Source organism: Gopherus flavomarginatus, chromosome 3 (assembly GCF_025201925.1).
Source record: "Gopherus flavomarginatus isolate rGopFla2 chromosome 3, rGopFla2.mat.asm, whole genome shotgun sequence".
NCBI classification, from domain to species: domain Eukaryota; kingdom Metazoa; phylum Chordata; order Testudines; family Testudinidae; genus Gopherus; species Gopherus flavomarginatus.
Window position 1 is genome coordinate 202,832,646 of NC_066619.1, and position 19,237 is coordinate 202,851,882.

At 45.5% G+C, this 19,237-nt stretch overlaps 1 protein-coding gene across 1 annotated transcript; it reads right to left on the reverse strand.

The window, feature by feature from the left end:
• Window positions 1–1,032: 1,032 nt before the first annotated feature.
• Window positions 1,033–10,615, reverse strand: RNF175 (ring finger protein 175). The gene is made up of 5 exons (XM_050945496.1): window positions 10,404–10,615; window positions 9,635–9,742; window positions 7,373–7,493; window positions 6,512–6,645; window positions 1,033–1,233 (listed from the first exon to the last, which is right to left on the reverse strand). The coding sequence occupies exons 1-5, from the start codon at window positions 10,613–10,615 to the stop codon at window positions 1,116–1,118; spliced, it is 693 nt and encodes a 230-aa protein (XP_050801453.1). The 3' UTR covers window positions 1,033–1,115.
• Between the last annotated feature and the right edge of the window lie 8,622 nt (window positions 10,616–19,237).

A 19,237-nucleotide genomic window follows, 5' to 3' on the forward strand; every position in this document is an offset into this window, starting at 1 on the left:
CCACAATGGCCTGCACGTTTCCCAGAGTCACAACCTTTCGAAGCAGCAGCTTAATGATTGCTTTGGATACTTCCAGCACAGCAGCCCCCACAGTAGATTTGCCCACTCCAAATTGATTACCGACTGACCGGTAGCTGTCTGGCGTTGCAAGCTTCCATATGGCTATTGCCACTCGCTTTTCCACTGTGAGGGCTGCTCTCATCCTGGTATTATGCCGCTTCAGGACAGGAGAAAGCGAGTCACAAAGTTCAAAGAAAGTGCTCTTACGCATGCGAAAGTTCCGCAGCCACTGCGAATCGTCCCACACCTGCAGGACTATGCGGTCCCACCAGTCAGTGCTTGTTTCCCGTGCCCAAAAGCGGCGCGGAACGGGTAGAACCTCACCCATAACCGTCAGGAGCTCCAACGTGCAGGGGCCCGGGGAGTCAGAAAACTCGTTCTCCAGTTCGTCATCGCTGTCGTCCCCGCATTCAAGCATTCTCTCTTGCATTTCTGCATCATGGGTCAGCAGTGATAGAACGAGAATGCGTGAATTATTTACAGCATTCGCGATCAAGGACAAGAGCAGACCTGGATCCATGCTTGCTGCAAAATGGCGTTTCCCTCACTGCAGCCAGTAAAAACAGCGCGAACTGACTGTGTGCCGTTTACAGGAAGGGGGGGGGCTGTACCCAGAACCACCCAGGACGGGGACTTTGATCCCATCATGCACTGGGCTAGTAACCCATAATTCCAAAGGGCAGGGACCCGTGCAGGAACTGTGGGATAGGTACCCAGAGTGCAACGCTCAGGGAAAAGATGGACGCCAGGGAACATGGACGCTCAACATCGATGTAAGTAGCCCTAGTGTGGACGCGCAAAATCGATTTTATAAAGCCTGCTTTATAAAATCGATTTTAATAAAATCGATTTTACCCTGTAGTGTGGACGTGGGCTAGGAGAGAAAAACTCTTGTTTACTAACTAGTAAAAAGGAAGTAAAGAAATCTGCTGCTATTACTGCTATTTTAACTGGCCATATTTATTTTTATTTTTTACTCTCACCGCTCTCCACTAGATAATAACACAAATGAGCAAAGACAAAATAATTAAAAAATTGAAGTAAAAAACACACTTTTAAAGAAAAGGATATGGGTTACTTAACATCCTCTTCAAATCAACTTTCTTGTTGCAGTATGGGCAAGTCTGCTTTTTGCCAACAATGCACCAACCTCGGATGCAAAATTCATGAAATCTTGTATCAGGCATATTGTTAAGGATTCTTTCAAATATAAACAAGGAACAATACATGCTTCTGTGAACTTATTTCCAGATTTGAATCATTATTGATTGCGCACATTGCACTGCTATTTATCTCAGGCACTTACACAAGTCACTTAACTTCTCTGCATCAGTTTCCCCAACTAAAAATGGGGATAATTATATTTACCTAACTTGGATGAAAAGCATGCCACACAAGTTCATATAATATTTATTAATTATAATTAGATATGGGCCCAAGGCAAAATTCTGGATCTGGACATCCTTGAATTTAGGAATCATGAATCCAGAGCCAAATTTAGTAGTAGCTGGCGCTGTTCTTGAATGGGCTGAATCACAACCTCAGATCAAAATACTCTTGAATTTCACAGTTTGGGTCTATAACTATTATCTTGAGACATTGTTAAAGGAAAAAAGTGCAGCTGAGCATTTGAAATTCATGGAAAGTCAGGAGCCTTGTGAAGTTGTTGTAAAGTAGGTTATAATTTCTTTTTTAATTTGGGGGAGAAGGGATTAAATGATTGATTAGTTGTAAACTACTTACATTAAGCTATTAAAAGAAATGATATCTCTTATCTTAGAACAGCTTTAAAGGTCTCCTGTCCTTGTCATGCTTATATTGAGCTATGTTCCCCGAGTTATTCTGATCCCACTTTCACCCATGCAAATTTGGGGGTAACCTCACTTGAAGTCAGTCACACCAGTGTAACTAGGCTAGGTGAGTGGAGAATCAGGCCCCTTGGTACTTAGGTGCCTTAAATCTAGGGTTTACATGTCTAAATCCCAGTTTTAGTTCTACAAAACTCCAACCAAACCCTGTAGGCTCCTAAACTAATGCAATGCCTAAGTTTCTGCCTCTGAGCATGTGCACTGATGCCTATCTCCTGCCTAAGCCCCAGAGCAATTCATGAACCAGGGGAAGATGGACATTCGTCTATCTAATTGCATGCAGAGCCCAATTGGGTAGAGTGCTGAGAGGCCACCTACCAGATCAGATCCCATTCAAAAATCTGTCAGCAGGAGGAGCTCACCTTAACTTTAAGCTCAATGGTTAGCACTCTCACCTGGAATGAGGGAGACCCAGGTTCAATTTCCCCCTCAGGCAGAAGGGGTGAAATAATTTAAACAGGCATCTTCCATCTCTCATGAGCATGCTCTAATCATACTCTTATGGGATATGGGGGGGCTTCCTTAATCTCTCCTGCTCAAGCTCTTCTCCTTTGTAGAAACAATTAATGACTAAAGCAGGGGGACTGGACTGGTTGAGGTGGGTGTCTTAACTACCAGGCTACAGAGTTATTCTTTGTCCCTGTATCCACCGAATGACTATTTAAGTTTTTATCCACAGTGGTACAGCACCATGAGAGATTAAAAGAGCCCCACATCAGCCCCAGACCTCCAGAGAGCTGGGAGACCTCTGTTCAAATGCCCCATCCCCTGCCTGAGGGGGAACTGAACCTAGATCGCCCACATCTTGGGTGACCATATTTCCGTGTGCTGAATACGAGACACCTGGTAAAATTACTCTTATTCAACAGAGTTCAACGGCAATCAATCTGAACTACACAGTACAAACATGCAAATTAACATCAAGTTGACTGAGCCCTTGTTAAAAAGAAATACTGTGTAGTTGGATTCTTTTTATTTACCTTATTTTTAAAGCTTTAGGGTTCACACAGGGAGAGGACACCCCCCCCACACACACCTGTCTGATAGTGGGGGTGACTGACCCTCCCTGCCCAGAGCTCTCCCCCATCCATGCCTGGCTGGGCCCCTGGGACAGACTCATCTCTTCTGGTACTGTATCTTTCCAAGGCACCATATGGAGGGAGAAACACAGGGTCACCCCCCAGATTTCTGCTAGGATTCACACCAGAATGTGGCCAGCAGCAGCCTTTTTGCACTGTGCGGGATGAGACTTGCTTCCAGCTGCACGGGTTGAGGGAGACAGGGAGGGATGACCTGGTCAGTGTCATTGCAGAGCTCATCTTTTTTCCCCTCTTCCCCTCCATGGCTGGAAGCAGCTTGTCCTTTCCTGCCCACACAGTGTCAAAAGGCAGCTAACACCTCTAGGCTGCTGCTGGCCACCGACGTAACCCAGCCACCACCTGTCCACAGGCTACAGCATGGGCAGGAAGGGGTTAAGCCCTAAAGCTGCATTGTGCACCAGGGCCCAGGGAACCTGACTGCAGGGACTTCAGGGAACCAGACCAGAGAGGTGGCTCAGCAGGGGACAGAGCAGCCCTTCACACCAGGGGGCAGGTGAAGAGGGTGCTAAGCCCCTGCCCATGGGACTGATGTTAAGCCTGCGGGGTCAGGGTGCAAACAGGCTGAAAATTGCTTCCCCTCACCACTCCAGAGGTTAGCTGAGGGGCAGAGAGGCTTCCCCGTACCAGCACTGTGTGGGGCTTTGGCACATGCAGGGCTCAGCTCCTCCTGGCCAGCGCCCCAGGATGGAGGGTCTTGGGCTTTCCCGGGGTGCCAGCCCAGCCAGAGGCAGTGGGAGAAAAGAGCCTGTTGGCCAGGCTGTGGGTGAGCTGAGTGCTCCGACTAGGGGCTGGTTCTCCGCACAGTGCTGGGAGCGAGATGTGCCCCGTGGGGGGAGGGGGAAGATATGGAGGAGCAGCAGGGCTGCAGAGGGTAAAGGGGCAAAGCAGGGAGAGGACAGCAAGAGGAGAAGCATGTAAAGAGCCGATGGGTGGGCAGCAGAGGTGATACGTAACTGGCCATCGCCTGGTGCTTGCCCACACTCACCAGCCACCACAGCGTGCAGCCAGAAACGGGATGGGGGGGCAGAGCCCTACTAGCCAAGAGATGGCATGCAACAGGGGCTATGCTGACAGACCAGCAGGGGGAGTGGCCAGCCCCGCCACCAGCCTTGCACACCAACCAGACCCTCCACTCATCACTGGTGTGAGCGGCTGGTGAGCAGGGATCCGACCAGCAGCAAGACTCACCAGTAGTGATGAGGGGGAGGAGAACAGAAATTACAGGGCAATTTGCCCATTTTTTAAGAAAAAGTTGAGTCACCTGCAGGAGGGCTTAAGTATGGGACTGTCCCTTTAAAAATGGGATGTCTGTTCATCCTACCCACATCCCACATGAGTGCATTAACCATAAGCCTAAAAATTACAGGGTTAGCAGCTCTGTTTTGTGTGTGAGTCGGGTGCCTAACTCATTCCTGCAGGAAACTTCTTAGGTGGCTAAGCCACCTGACTTCAAGAGATGTGTTTTTATTCGTGGACCGCTAAGCAGAGAAGGCACCTCCCTGCAGCCCAGAGGCAGCAGCCTACCTCTAAGCGAGGGGCAGGGCTTATCACACACCTCTTTTGTTGGTTTCTCTTTCTAATGTGCTGGCTTTTGTGGATCACATTCCAATCTCCCCATTTATTATATAGGGAGTCTAGGTGCCTAACTCAGGCTCTGTGGATCACACTAGTGTTTCTGTGATTTTTTTTTTTCTAGGAGCCTACAAGTTAGACACCGTGATGCTCAGCAATGGAATGACTAAATCCCTTGTGGATCAGGCCATTCTATCTTAACCTATGGTACATCAGATGGCAGCAATGCCTCAGTGAAACTGCCTCTCTCAATGGCCGAACTTCAACTTGCAGCTCCTCTGTTCCATGGTACTGACTTTTCTGGGGAAGGATATGCAAACGCTGCTGCTATGCAGTCAAGGTATTATTGGATTGTAGATATGGGTCGCTACCTAGAAAGTGGGCAATGGTCATAGGTGTTAAAGCCAGAAGGGATCATTGTGATCATATAGTCTGACTTGTATACCACAGGCCACAGAAATGCCCCAAATTAATTCTTTTAGGAAAGAAACCCCAATATTGATTTTTAAAATGGTCAGTGATAAGAGTATCCACCATAAACATTGGAATAATTTACCTAGAGTCAATTACTCTCTCTGTTGAAAATTTACACCTTTATTTCCAGTTTGTATAAACAGTAATCAAGTTACCCCTCAACCTTTGCTTTGTTAAGATAAACACATGGACCCTTGAGTCTGTCACTGTAAGGCAAGTTTTCTGTTCTCACGGCTTGTCTCTGAACCCTCTTCAATTTTTCAACATTGTTCTTGAATTGTGGCTATCAGAACTGGACATAGTATTCCAGTAGCAGTCTCACCAGTGCCAAATACAGAAGTAAAATAACCTCTCTATGGCTCGAGATTCACCTGTTTTATGCATCCAAAGATCACATTAGCCCTTTAGGCCACAGCCTCGCAGTGGGAGCTTATATTCAGCTGATTATCCACCATGATCCTCAAATCTTTTTCAGAGTCAGTTTTGCAGGATACAGTCCCCCATCCTGTAAGTATGGCTTGCCTTCTTTGTTCCTAGATGTATATATTTACATTTTAGCCATCTTAAAAATGCATGTTGTTTGCTTGCACCCAAGTTACCAGGCGATCCAGATCACTCTGCATCAGTGGCCTGTTCTCTGAATTATTTACCACTCCCACAATTTGTGTGTCATCTGCAAATTTCAACAGGGATAATTTTATGTTTTCTTCCAGGTCTTTGATAAAAGCGTTGAATAGTGTGGGGCCAAGAACAGAGCTGTGTGGGATCCCACTACAAACACACCCATTCAATGCTGATTCCCCATTTACAATTACATTTTCAGACGTGTTAAGTTAGACAACTTTTATTTAATGTGCCATATTAATTTTATATCATTCTAGTTTTTAATCAAACTGTTGTGCAATACCAAGTCAAATGCTTTACAAAGGTCTATGTACATCACATCAAACACTATTCAGTTTATCAATCAGGCTTGTAATCTCAGACTTGTCCCTGTGGCCTGCTGCCTCCCGCAGCTCCCAGTGGCTGGGAATGGTGAACCATGGCCACTGGGAGCTGCGGGGGGCTGTGCCTGCAGACAGTTAACATCTGCAAAATAGCTTATGACCTGCAATCAGCTTACCCTGATGGGCCACACGTTGCCCACCACTGGGTTAATTGGTTGATGTACCTGAGTTTCAGTAGCTTGGGAAGCAAGCATTGCATGATAGTACTTAAATTTAGGTCTTCCACTAAACCTCATGTGAGCAAACAGGCAACTTATTCCATATCCCTATTTTTACCTTTGTGCTGTGGTTTCTTTGATTGTGTTCATTTATTTCTCTTCACCTCCGTTTCTCCCCCCTCCCCCTGTCTGTTTATTGCAAATCGTTTTATTTTTGGTGCAACAGCAAGAAAAGAGGAAACTATTATTTCATAATTGAATTGAAAGGATACACGTGATTGCATGACAGCTGGTAGGTATTTTCAATTATCCCTTCCTCATTTATGTCCACAAAGATTTTCTGTCCACAGACTGCACAGATGTCGTTGGACAAATTTCTTGTAGGCATCCCACTGACATTATAAAACTGTTGAATATTTACATTGGCGGAAACCACACTTTCCATTACGGCCAAGGAGACACAAATAACTCAGTATAAGTCCACAGTGGACACAAGGGTTAAGGACAAGAATGAAAGAAGCTAAAACTGTCTTTAGATACTAGTGACAGAACGTTTAGAGAGAATTAAAACCTTCTTGCTGAGAAGAGGACTTCAAGTGTCTGCCTCTATTGCAAAGTGTGCCAAACATCCCAGACTTAGGGAATGTAGGTGTCCTTAGTGAAGGCTAACTGCCTCATTAAGAAGAAAAGACAAGAATTGCAAAAAGGGAAAGATTTAAAGACTCTTTCACTGGGTTTTGGAGAACTAAGAAGCAGACCCACCTATGGCAATGAGGAGTCTTTTTTGGTCTCTTGTTTATATGGAATCAGGTTGAGAGAAACCCTATTTTTGCCTTTTTTGTTTGGACCAGCTCTCTATGTTCCTATATAGGGATTGTCTCTCCTAACTCGGACCAGTGAATACTCACTGGTTACAATGCTGTATTAAGAAATTCCTTTTGAAACTAAGACCAGTCAGAAAGCAGAAGAGTTTGCCTATGGCACAATAAAAGTTGTCTTTAAGAACAGTTTAGATAAACTTCTGGAAAGAATATGGGGGGACCTTTCTTCTAGAAGCATAGGGTATGACTAGACTTAAGAGCTCATGGCCAGTCCATCTGACTGTCATTCAACGTAATGAAACCAGCACTTACCCCTTTAGTGGAAGCCATGTAATCAGAACAAATCTCTGCGAAGTCTCTTCCCATCACTCCACAGTAGAGTCCATAAAACAGCAATATCACACCAAAATCCATGAAATTTTCAGTCTTGATTCTGTATAAAAACAGATAAAGAGCACATGAGTGTGTTTGCTAGTGTACAGAATATAAGGAGAAAGTATCAAACTGATTTTTACTCTTGATAGCTCTGGCTTTTGTTTTTCCTCACTACAACTCCGTTTTCAATTTCCTTCAAAGCCAACTTCATATTTGTCGTGTAATAAACAACATTAATCTCACAAAAGTATGCTCAAACAATTTATATTATCTTTATAGACACTTAACTCTACCTAAATAAGGTATAGAAAGTGCAAAATGGCATTTTTTTCCAAGGGAAAAATCCTTAAAATACAAATGAATTAGGCGAACATTTTAGTAAAAATGTTAAATGCCTTTCAAATAAATGCTAAATTATTTTAGCTGAAAGAACTCATCCAAGAAAAAATGCTCAACAATAAAGTTCACTATTCTGCTTTTAAGCTTCATTTACTGCAGTAGCACTACACAAAAATAAGTCAGGAATTGTGAAAATGTTGTGATTTTAAGTCAAAAGCTTAAGTATGATAATAAAGCTTTTAAGTCACCTTCTACAGTAATCTACAATATTAGTTATTAACAGCACCCAGAAGTATATTAGGTACTTTATAGATCAGGTCCCTGTCCTGCTGAGTTTACAATCTAATCATACATACTGTACACACAGCTCCAAAGCAATACTGCCTGTAAACATTAAATGGGTACTATCAAGGTTATCCAGTCACTCCTGTCTGTGAAGTACATGTAATATTTTAGGCAGTTTTCCAAAACAGCCTCCTCATTTCATGTTTCCTTCTAAGAAAACTGTGTTTGTAGTACTGATTTTTATCAGCAACTGTAGACCAACAAGCCACTCTGTTTCTTTACTCATTTGCATACACAGATTGGGGGCATAATGCAATAATTGCCTTGAAGGAGACTCAAATAAGGGTCTTTTGTTCTCCAGCCATTAGTGGCTGCAAGTGCTGTGGGGGTCACACGAACTTGGGAGAAGGTAACTCCGAATATTCCTCCATATAAATTTGTATAGTTGCTTCTGAATTGGCATTGATGGGGTGTGAAGGTAGCAAAATTCAGCCTTTCAATCCAAGAACAGCCATATAGGCCAGGACTCCCTGGGAGGCTAGAAACTTCCCCCAGAAGTACACTCTCAGATCTGGGAGCCTCCCATGAGGCCTAAGAATGCACCGCTAATTTTTGCTGAGACGGGGGACACAAGGAGAGCCTTTAAAATGAGTGCGGTGGTGCCTTGGCTACACTCACACTTTACAGCGCTGCAACTGGGGTGTGAAAAAACACCCCCAAGCGCTGCAAGATACAGCGCTGTAAAGCGTCAGTGTAATCAGGGCAGCAGCGCTGGGAGCGCGGCTCCCAGCACTGCACGCTACACCCGTAAGGGATGTGGTTTACATGCAGCGCTGGGAGAGCTCTCTCCCAGCGCTGCCGCTCTGACTACACTCACACTTCAAAGCGCTGCCGCTTTGAAATTCCAAATGTAGCCATACCCCATGAATTTGGGTGTAGAGAGGTGGATTTGGTTAAAACCTTGATTGGATTTTGGCACAGGAAGGGGAATTTTGTAAATATCCTTAGAACAATTAATCAGTAGGGAGATGTGTAATAGTTTGTGGAATGAGTTGGGTTAAAGGGAACAGAACTGAGGCTAAGGGTAAGAGTCAAAATCAAAAAGGAAAAAACCTGACAACACAATAGATAGCCATATATAAAGAGGGACTACAAGATGTGTGCTAAACATCAGTCTGATCACCATACTTATATATTTTATTTCTGTCCCTTAGCCTGTGTATGCATCATCTTCTGTGTGAATCCCACTGCGGGAGCAGGGCCTTACTTAACAGTTAAAATAAGTAGTTAAAAGTTCAAGCACCGTGGTGGTGTATAATTTTATTTTTTCCCCTTACAATCCAGGAATACAATATATGAAGCCACTAAAGCAGTTTAAGTATCAAGTCTCAGATTAATTGTGCAAAAAAAATCAAGAAACTAGAGAAAATGTAAACCTGTACCCTAAGCGATAGTTATTTGTTTGATGTGGGGAAAAGATTAGATTGCAAGTGAACCTTTTCATTGCAACTATCAAAGTTTATAAAAATTCTACATAAAAGACACACAATCTGAAGATTGCCTGAAGATACCTACCGAAAGAATAAATTAAATCCAAACACGGTAAACATTATAGCTAAATAACCCACAATTCCAATTGCATAACTCAGTTTATAGATAAGAAGAAACCACTTGTAGACCAACCTGTGGATCAGAGAAAAGGAAATATACTGAAGATCTCCAAAATCTCATACTGTATCATATCTTAGACTGCTACATCTTTTTACAAATTCAGTTTCTAACAAAAGCAAGTTTAAAATGTCCTGTCTTTATCTATATTTAAAATTAAACTGGGATTAAAATCCATTTGGATGGACACTCCTTTCTTATCTCACCACACATGCATATTTAACAAAATTACATTGCCGAGAAGATACCCTGGGCCTGCTCCACCAAAAGACGACTAGTGATCATTAGGATTTACTGCTGTGAGTAGTCGCTTTGAAGTAAATGATAGAGCTCAAATGGAGCTACTCACTGTAGTAAGCACCACACTGTAGTGTTTGTAGGGTAAGGCCCATAGTTGAATATAGGAGTTAAGATACACATATATGGTGCTAACTTTAACTTTCATCCTTACTCATTTACATTTCAAGTTTGTTAAAGGTCATCAGTCTAAAGCATATTTAGGCACCTAAAATAAAAGGAGCTTGATTTTCTCTAGGTTTTTTTCAAATATAGCAATGTGATTAATACAATGTCTTAATCTACAACTATTAAATGGCCTTTGTGCCATTTATTAAACTTTGTGAAACATGAACAGCAAATGATTGCAAGTCTAACCAAAGTATCCCCTTAACAATACCCACCCTCCATCTTCAATTGTCCTTCAAAAGGAGGAGGACCTAAAGAATACATACTGTGGTGTTCTGCCTGACAGAGGTTTGCAGGTAGCTCTGAAGATGATGTAACTGGTACTAACTGAGAACATCCCCCGGTGCTTACCAGCTCCCCGGTTGAGCTTACCGTGCCATCCACGCCGGAGACATTCTCCGCAGCACGAGACTTGATCGCCATGACAGAGCCTGAGCTGCCTCGACCCCCGGCACCACCGGTGCGGGTCCCTCAGTCTATTGGCAAGCCGGCCCTTGTGAGACCTTCTTCGCCCGGCACCACAGAGCTTCACCGGTCCAGGTCCCGCAGGCACTCCTGGTCCCGCCGTCGATCCCAATCCCGCGGCCCCTCGCAGTCCCGGTACCATTCTCCATCGAGGTACTGGTCGTACTCGCGGTACCACTTGAGATCCCGGTCGCTGTCCAGATACTACTGGCACCAATCCAGATCTAGACACTCGCGGCACCGGGCCTCTCGCAGCCAATCTCGGCACGGCGATTCCAGGTACCGGTCGACCTCCCAGCACCATGCTGGTCGCAGGTCCCGGTCCCACTCCTGGCACCGTCACGACTCTCAGTACCGTTCTCCGGCACCGCATAGAGATGGTCCGAATGGATGCAGAGACACTCACCAAACGGTCTCCGCCCCTCCGTGGCCATCTCGCCATCCGTCGATCTCCTCTCATGCAGAATCTGCATCATATGGGGATTCGGATAATCACCAGGGCCCTCATCAGTGGCCTTTTTGGACACCTTGGGCCTACCATCAGAACCAAGGTGATCTGCATGTTCCACCGCGGTCCGCCCCTTCTGAACATTGGGCACCAGAATCCACTGTGAGCAGACCTCCCCCGGCGGGTATGGAGGAACCCACAGCCCATGTACAAGATCCACAGGATCCGCAGGACATCCCTCAGGACCAGGAACTCCAAGACCCGCTGGTTCCCGGGGTTTCATCTTCTTCATCACCGGATGAAGCGGTGGCGGAGACAGCTACATCTGGTCTGCCCCCCATTGACCTCAGGTCGCACCAGGACCTACTGCGTCGCGTCGCCCTCAACATTAACTTACCCGTTGAGGAAGTTCCTGAGGTAGACGACCTGGTTGTCAGTATATTATCAGCGGAAGCTCCAACCAGGGTTGCCCTTCCCTTCATCCGCTCAATACAGGTGCGAGCGGATATCATCTGGCAATCCCTGGCATCAGTACCACCCACAGCCAAGGGGGTTGAACGCAAATATATGGTACCATCCAAGGGGTACGAGTACCTGTAGGTGCACCCTCTTCCTTGTTCATTGGTAGTCCAGTCCGTCAACAAACGGGAGCGCCATGGCCAGCAAGCCCCTGCACCTAAATCAAGGGAGGCCAGGCGCATGAATTTGCTGGGTAGGAAAATCTATTCGGCAGGAGGCCTCCAACACAGGGTGGCGAACCAACAAGCCCTCCTGAGTCGGTACAGTTATAACACCTGGGAGGCAGTAGGGAAGTTTGTAGAACTCGTCCCACAGGACTCCCATCAGGAATTCACAGCTCTCCTGGAGGAAGGGAAGAAAGTGGCGCGGACCTCCCTCCAAGCCTCGCTAGATGCCGCTGACTCGGCGGCTAGAACCGTCGCATCAGGGATTGCCATGCGGCATATATCGTGGCTGCAGGCGTCAGGGCTACCACCTGAACTCCAGTATACGATACAGGACCTACCCTTTGATGGCCAGGGCCTCTTCTCCCAGAAGACAGACCTTCGCCTCCAGAGTCTGAAGGACAATCGGGTAATCATGCGTTCGCTGGGAAAGCATACGCCACAGACTCAGAGGCGATCTTTCCGACCGCAGCCCCAGCACCCCTACCCCCTACCTCGTCCAAGGCAGGACTTCTCCTGAAGGCGAGGTCATACCTCTCGCAGACGACAGTCTGGACCACAGGGGGGTAACAACTCCGGTCCTACCAAGCCACCGGCGGGACCGAAGCCAAACTTTTGATGGTGCGCCCGAGAGCACCGTATCAATTGCCTCCCAGGATCCTTTTCAGTTCGCCAACCGCCTTGCCGCATTCCTCCCTGCATGGTCCCAGCTGACTTCGGACCGCTGGGTCCACCGCACGGTGGAGTATGGCTACCGTCTTCAGTTTATTTCGACCCCTCCTTCCCACCCTCCCTCCTTGTCCCTCTTCAGGGACCCCTCTCACGAGCAACTCCTTCTGCAGGAGGTGTCCAAGCTCCTTGCCATGGGAGCTATAGAGGAGGTTCCAGAGGAATTAAAGGGCAAGGGCTTCTATTCCAGATATTTCCTAATTCCCAAGTCGAAAGGAGGCCTCCGGCCTATCCTGGACCTGTGAGGACTGAACAAATTCATGAGAAAGTTCAAGTTCCGCATGGTGTCCCTGGGTACCATCATCCCTTCCCTGGATCCCGGAGATTGGTACGCTGCTCTCGACATGAGAGACGCATACTTCCACATCGTGATCTACCCTCCGCACAGAAGGTACCTACGCTTTGTGGTGAATCGTCAACATTATCAATTCACAGTCCTTCCCTTTGGCCTATCCTCGGCCCCTCGGGTATTCATGAAATGTATGGCGGTAGTCGCCGCCTCCCTCCGCCGTCGTCAGGTGCTTGTCTTCCCATACCTCGACGACTGGCTCATTCGAGGGACCTCCGAGGCTCAGGTCACCGCTCACGTGAATGTCATCAAGGACCTATTCACCCGTTTAGGCCTGATTATCAACCTGGACAAATCCACTCTGCTTCTTACGCAGAGGATAGAATTCATAGGGGCCTTGCTGGACTCCAATATTGCAGCAGCCAGCCTACCCCCACAGTGCTTTCAGACTTTGGTCTGCCTCATACAGAGGCTACAAAGCTTCCCAACAACCTCTGTCTGCGCCTGTCTCGTCCTCCTGGGGCACATGGCTGTGTGCACTTTTGTGATGAGGCACGCAAGACTGCGCATGCGTCCTCTTCATACTTGGCTCGCCTCAGCCTATCGTCCTCGCAGAGATGCTATAGACATGGTAATTACGGTTCCAACAAGCGTTCTGGGCTCCTTCAACTGGTGGCTGACTCCCTCCCTGGTGTGTGCCGGTCGTCCGTTCCACCCAGCACAGCCCTCGGTGTCTCTGACAACAGACGCTTCCTCTCTCGGCTGGGGTGCTCACTTAGGGCACCTTCGTACTCTCAAGGCCTTTGGTCCTCTCAGGAGCTGGGGCTTCACATCAATGTCCGAGAGCTGAGAGCGGTCTGACTGGTGTGTCAGACCTTCCAACAGCACCTACAGGGCCGTTGTGTTGCAGTCTTTACAGACAACACAACGGCCATGTATTACATAAACAAGCAAGGAGGGACACGGTCTTCCCCTCTCTGTCTAGAGGCGATGCGACTGTGGGACTTCTGTATAGCCCACTCGATAGAACTGGTAGCCTCCTTTCTCCCGGGAGTCCGGAACTCTCTCGCGGACCACCTGAACAGATCCTTCCTGTCCCACGAATGGTCCATCCGCCCGGACGTCCTCCTTTCAGTATTCCGGAAGTGGGGCTTTCCCCACATAGATCTCTTCGCCTCCAGGGAGAACAGGAAATGCCAGGTGTTCTGCTCCCTGCAGGGTCGCTCCCCAGGCTCCCTCTCGGACGCCTTCCTGATCCACTGGGGAGGTCGTCTACTTTATGCTTTTCCACCCTTTCCCCTCGTTCACAGAGTCCTGCTCAAGCTCCGCAGAGACAGAGCCAGGCTAATCCTGATCGCTCCGGCGTGGCCGAGGCAGCACTGGTATACCATGCTGCTCGACCTCTCTCGGGTGAACCCGATATCTCTGCTGTTCTACCTGGACCTGATAACGCAGGACTTCGGCAGACTTCACCACCTGAACCTGCAGTCCCTCCACCTGACAGCATGGCTGCTGTCTGGCTAAACCAATTTGAGTTGCGCTGTTCCACCCCGGTGCAACAGGTCCTCCTGGGAAGCAGGAAGCCTTCCACGCGTGCGACATATCTCGCCAAATGGAAGCACTTCTCCCATTGGTGCGCCCAGCGTAACCTTGCTCCTGCAGGTGTATTGGTCCCCATTATCTTAGACTACTTATGGTACCTCAAGGAGCAGGACCTGGCACTTTCTTCAATAAGGGTGCATCTAGCCGCGATTTCCATCTTCCATCCTGGGGAATCCAGCAGTTCGATCTTCTCCCACCCGGTAGTTTCCAGGTTCTTTAAGGGCTTGGAGCGACTCTATCCTCTGGTTAAGCGCCCTTCTCCTACCTGGGATCTCAACCTTGTTCTGGCTAGGCTTATGGCCCCTCCCTTTGAACTGTTAGCCACTTGTTCGCTGCTGTACCTGTCCTGGAAGACGGCCTTCCTAGTTGCTATAACATCACCCAGACGAGTATCGGAGCTTCGTGCCCTGATGGTGGACCCCCTGTACACGATATTCCACAAGGACAAGGTACAGCTGCGACCACACCTGGCTTTCCTCCCCAAGGTGGTCTCCGCCTTCCACATCAATCAAGACATTTTTCTACCGGTCTTCTTTCCGAAGCTGCACGCATCATGCCGGGAACAACAGCTGCATACCCTGGATGTCCTCCGGGCTCTTGCCTTTTACATTCAGAGAACCAAACCGTTCAGACGCTTGCCTCAGCTATTTATAGCGGTCGTGGAGCGTATGAAAGGCATGCCTATTTCTTCCCAGAGGCTATCATCATGGGTGACGTCCTGTATCCGGACGTGCTATGACTTGGCCCACGTCCCGATCGGCCGTCTCACTGCCCACTCTACTCGAGCTCATGCCTCGTCCACCGCTTTCCTGGCCCAGGTTCCTATCCAGGAAATATGTCGTGCTGCTACCTTGTCTTCAGTCCACACTTTTGCATCCCACTATGCACTGGTTGAGCAGTCTAGAGACGATGCCGCCTTTGGCTCAGCGATCTTACATTCCGCAACGTCTCGCTCTGACCCCATCGCCTAGGTAAGGCTTGGGAATCACCTAACTGGAATGGATATGAGCAAGCACTCGAAGAAGAAAAGACGGTTACTCACCTTTGTAACTGTTGTTCTTCGAGATGTGTTGCTCATATCCATTCCACACCCGCCCTCCTTCCCCACTGTCGGAGTAGCTGGCAAGAAGGAACTGAGGAGCGGAGGGGCCGGCAGGGGTATATATCCGGCACCATAGCGGCGCCACTCCAGGGGGCGCCCTGCTGGCCCACCTAGTGTTGCTAGGGTAAAAATCTCCAACGAACGTGCATGCGGCACGCGCACACCTAACTGGAATGGATATGAGCAACACATCTTGAAGAACAACAGTTACAAGGTAAGTAACCATCTTTTACATCAATAAGAATTTGGCCGATAAGATTGAGAGTCACTCTTAAAAGCCTCTACTGAGGGTCATGGCATTGAATTCAGTCCCAAATAAACCAGCCATAAAACACTGACAATGACTTTCTAAAAATCTCCCTCAACAGCACAAACAAAATGGATTAAACTTTTTCATCTTTTTCTCAATTAATATTGGCAAACTTAATAATTTATACTTGCTCATCTCTGCTTTTTAATTTGCCTGTGGTAAACAAATATCTATTCCAGATCCTTTACAATATGCAAACGTTTTAAATCCGCTGAATAGTCAGCCCTCTGATATTGGCACTCTCCTGGACTCCTATTCATTGACCATGAATTTGGCACTAGGAAAACCTGATGGTGATAGAGATAAAGCTATAATGACTTTAATGTGTGTTTGTAAAGTTTAAGAGTTTCAGCTCCTAATCCTGTATTGGTAGGCTTTATAATAAGGTTGCTGAGAATAAAAGAAACTGTGAAGAGATGCCTTTAGAATGTGGATAAATTAAAAAACAACACTCCCTCCCAATGTTATCTAGAACAGGGTCACAATTTCCTTATTGGGGAGAGGAAAGGGAAGGATAGGAATCTCATCTCTTAAACCTAAAATGAAATCATGTAATGCCCAATATTATTCCAGCTGCCATCTATTGGTGTTTTGCCATAGATTCCGATGGAGGCAGAACTGAGCCTTTCCTCTGTTACCAAGAAAAATTAGGGACTTTTTTAAAGGGAAATACAAACTTTCCCCTAAAAAAAAAAATGTAATATGAAGCAATATTTTATAAAAAGCAGTATTTCATTATCAAGGGCTTGATAAAAGATTAGGTCATTTAGAATAAATAGATGTAAAAGATAGGAACACAGCAATTCTGGATCAGATATTGATCCAGCTGTGCCTAAGCCCTGCACTTGCAGATATCAAGGCCTACTACAAGGTGTGGGAAAATCTGCTATTCACCTATGAAAATAATATTGCTCCTTCCATCCCATGCACTACCAGTTGCCTCTGGTGGGTCACTTGAGGGCTTATCTCCACTGGCAATTAACAGCGCTGCAACTTTCTCACTCAGGGGAGTGAAAAAACACCCCCCTGAGCACAGCAACTTGCAGCACTGTAAAGCACCAGTGTAAACAGTGCCCAAGCACTGGGAGCCACGCCCTCATTGAGGTGTTTTTTTTAGTGCACTGGGTGATTCTATGAACACCAGACAGGGTGAATGCAACCTCTGTATGTCACACAATGTAGTGCAGAATTGGCATGGGATCTGCAGTAGCCAATACCTGATACTTCAAAAGAAGGCAAAAAGGACTACAGAATGCTTCCCAATGTGCAGGGGGAGCAAGCATACACACTGTAACATGCACTCCTCTGTGGAGTTCAGCACCTTCTCCTCTTTAGTGGCTGGCATGAGTTATGGCTGTGCCTTCACACTGCATTCTGCCCACCCCTTCCTGCCCCCTGTAGGGCACTGTTCACCCTCACGAGAGATGGGGGAGCAGTCCTTGACTTTCTTTGACTGCAGGGACTGGAATTCTGACTGGCCCTCATCTAAGCAATTCCAGTTGGAAGAGGCTTCTTGCTGCCGCCCCTTCCCACTGTGTACCTGTGTAAGGGCCAGGAAGAACATGATCCTAAAGTTCTAACATGGTAAGATGTTATTTTTTGACTGCTGAAAGTTGAACCTAGAATTACAATTCAGCCTCTTAAATTATCAGACCGTCAGCTACATAGGAGCAGCAACTTTCACAGATTTGTTCAACGCTAATCATGGTTATCTAATTGGTTAGTTATAAACACTCATGTCTTAACCAATTTTAAAATTGTACTTTGAGATTTTCTTTGCTAATTCTATAAGGAGATTAATTAGAATGTAGTATTTTAATGTAATATCGTCACCAAAATTCAGTCTAAAAAGAACTCCTCTCTTCAAAGCTATTAAAGATACTCTTCTTTGTGTTCTACACAAATCAAACTGTTAATTTTAATAGTAATTGCCACATATGAAATGTAGGAAAGTTCAATCAAGTAAATTAGAGTATAAACATATGAAATCATGTCATAAAGATATAAGGCCTAGTATCTGCAATATATTAATAATGCTGGAGGGTCACCATCTGGACAACTTCATATAACAACACATCTGCATTGTTGGTAAATGGCAACTCTAGCATCTGGATCATATTATTCCAAATTTTCCTCATCCACATATCATAGCAAGAGGAATTTCCTGACAAATCAGACAGCTGCCAAAAAGTAAAATGTTTTTCTCTTTATTGTACTTTAAATGAGCACAAAAAGACCTGGAAGTGAAGTCAGCACTGGCGTCCTAGACAGCATTCCCATTTTCTAATTATACAGATGGAACAACAATTTACACAAACACACAATGATTTTTTTTAAGATTTATATTTGTACTCTGTCTCAAATTATCATTTTTTTCTGTTATAAGTAAACAAGAACTTATACCACAAACAAATTCAGCAAAAAAAGCATTATCGTGCTTTTCCTTCCATCTTAAAGCAAGTGGTGAAAAATGCATATATAAAGAAAATAACTGTTCATAATTAGATTTATTGTGACAGAACAATCTCATGACAACTTGTTAATTTGGCAACAGAAGCTAATGGGCTTTCTAAAAGTCTAGTTTCTTTTGATGCAGACATATTCAAATATTTAAAACGTGCATGAAAGAAGTATTAACTCAGCTATGTGGCATTTAAATTTTAATGTAATATGCTTACATTCAACTGTATGCCAGAAATTGGCAGAGATTTCTATACTAACCAAACCAAAATGACAATATTTTCAAGTTTAGACTCATTACTTATTGGTAGAAATCAATTATTTGTTAAATATACTACTTCATTTGTCAACTATATTCCAAAGTACTCATTACATGGCAATCTTGCCACAGAGGATTTATGACTAGTAGAATAGACAACTTATATTTATATAGTCATCTATGATCAGAAGCATCTGAAATGATTTGAAGACAAATATTCCCTTTTCTGTCTTACATATTTTAAAACTTTGTATTATGCTAGAAGAAAGCATTTTTCTCTACGCAGCTGATATATTTAATCAGTGGATAGCTTCCAAAAATAAGCAAACTTTATGATAAGAAGTTCAGTCTCTGTTAGTCAGATTTTCCCTTGGTAAAAGACAGAGGGTCAAATCATTTGACAAGTTTTCTTACTATATTCTTTTTTTCAGCTGAAGATTCCAGACATAACTCTCCATTCTGTCACAACAGTTTGACATTGACTTCAGTGGAGTCAAGTCAGTGTAAAACTAGTGTAATGGAATGGAGAAACAGGCCTGCTACTTGCACACTGAACTGATCACTTTCTGAAAATCAGGCTCTTAAGATATTTTTCAGCTTGGATATGAAAAAAATGGAAGGGTCCAGAATCATTACTCAACTTTTAAAAATCTTGGACAACAAATTTAATTTGTCAAGAAAACTAATCAGGATTTCAT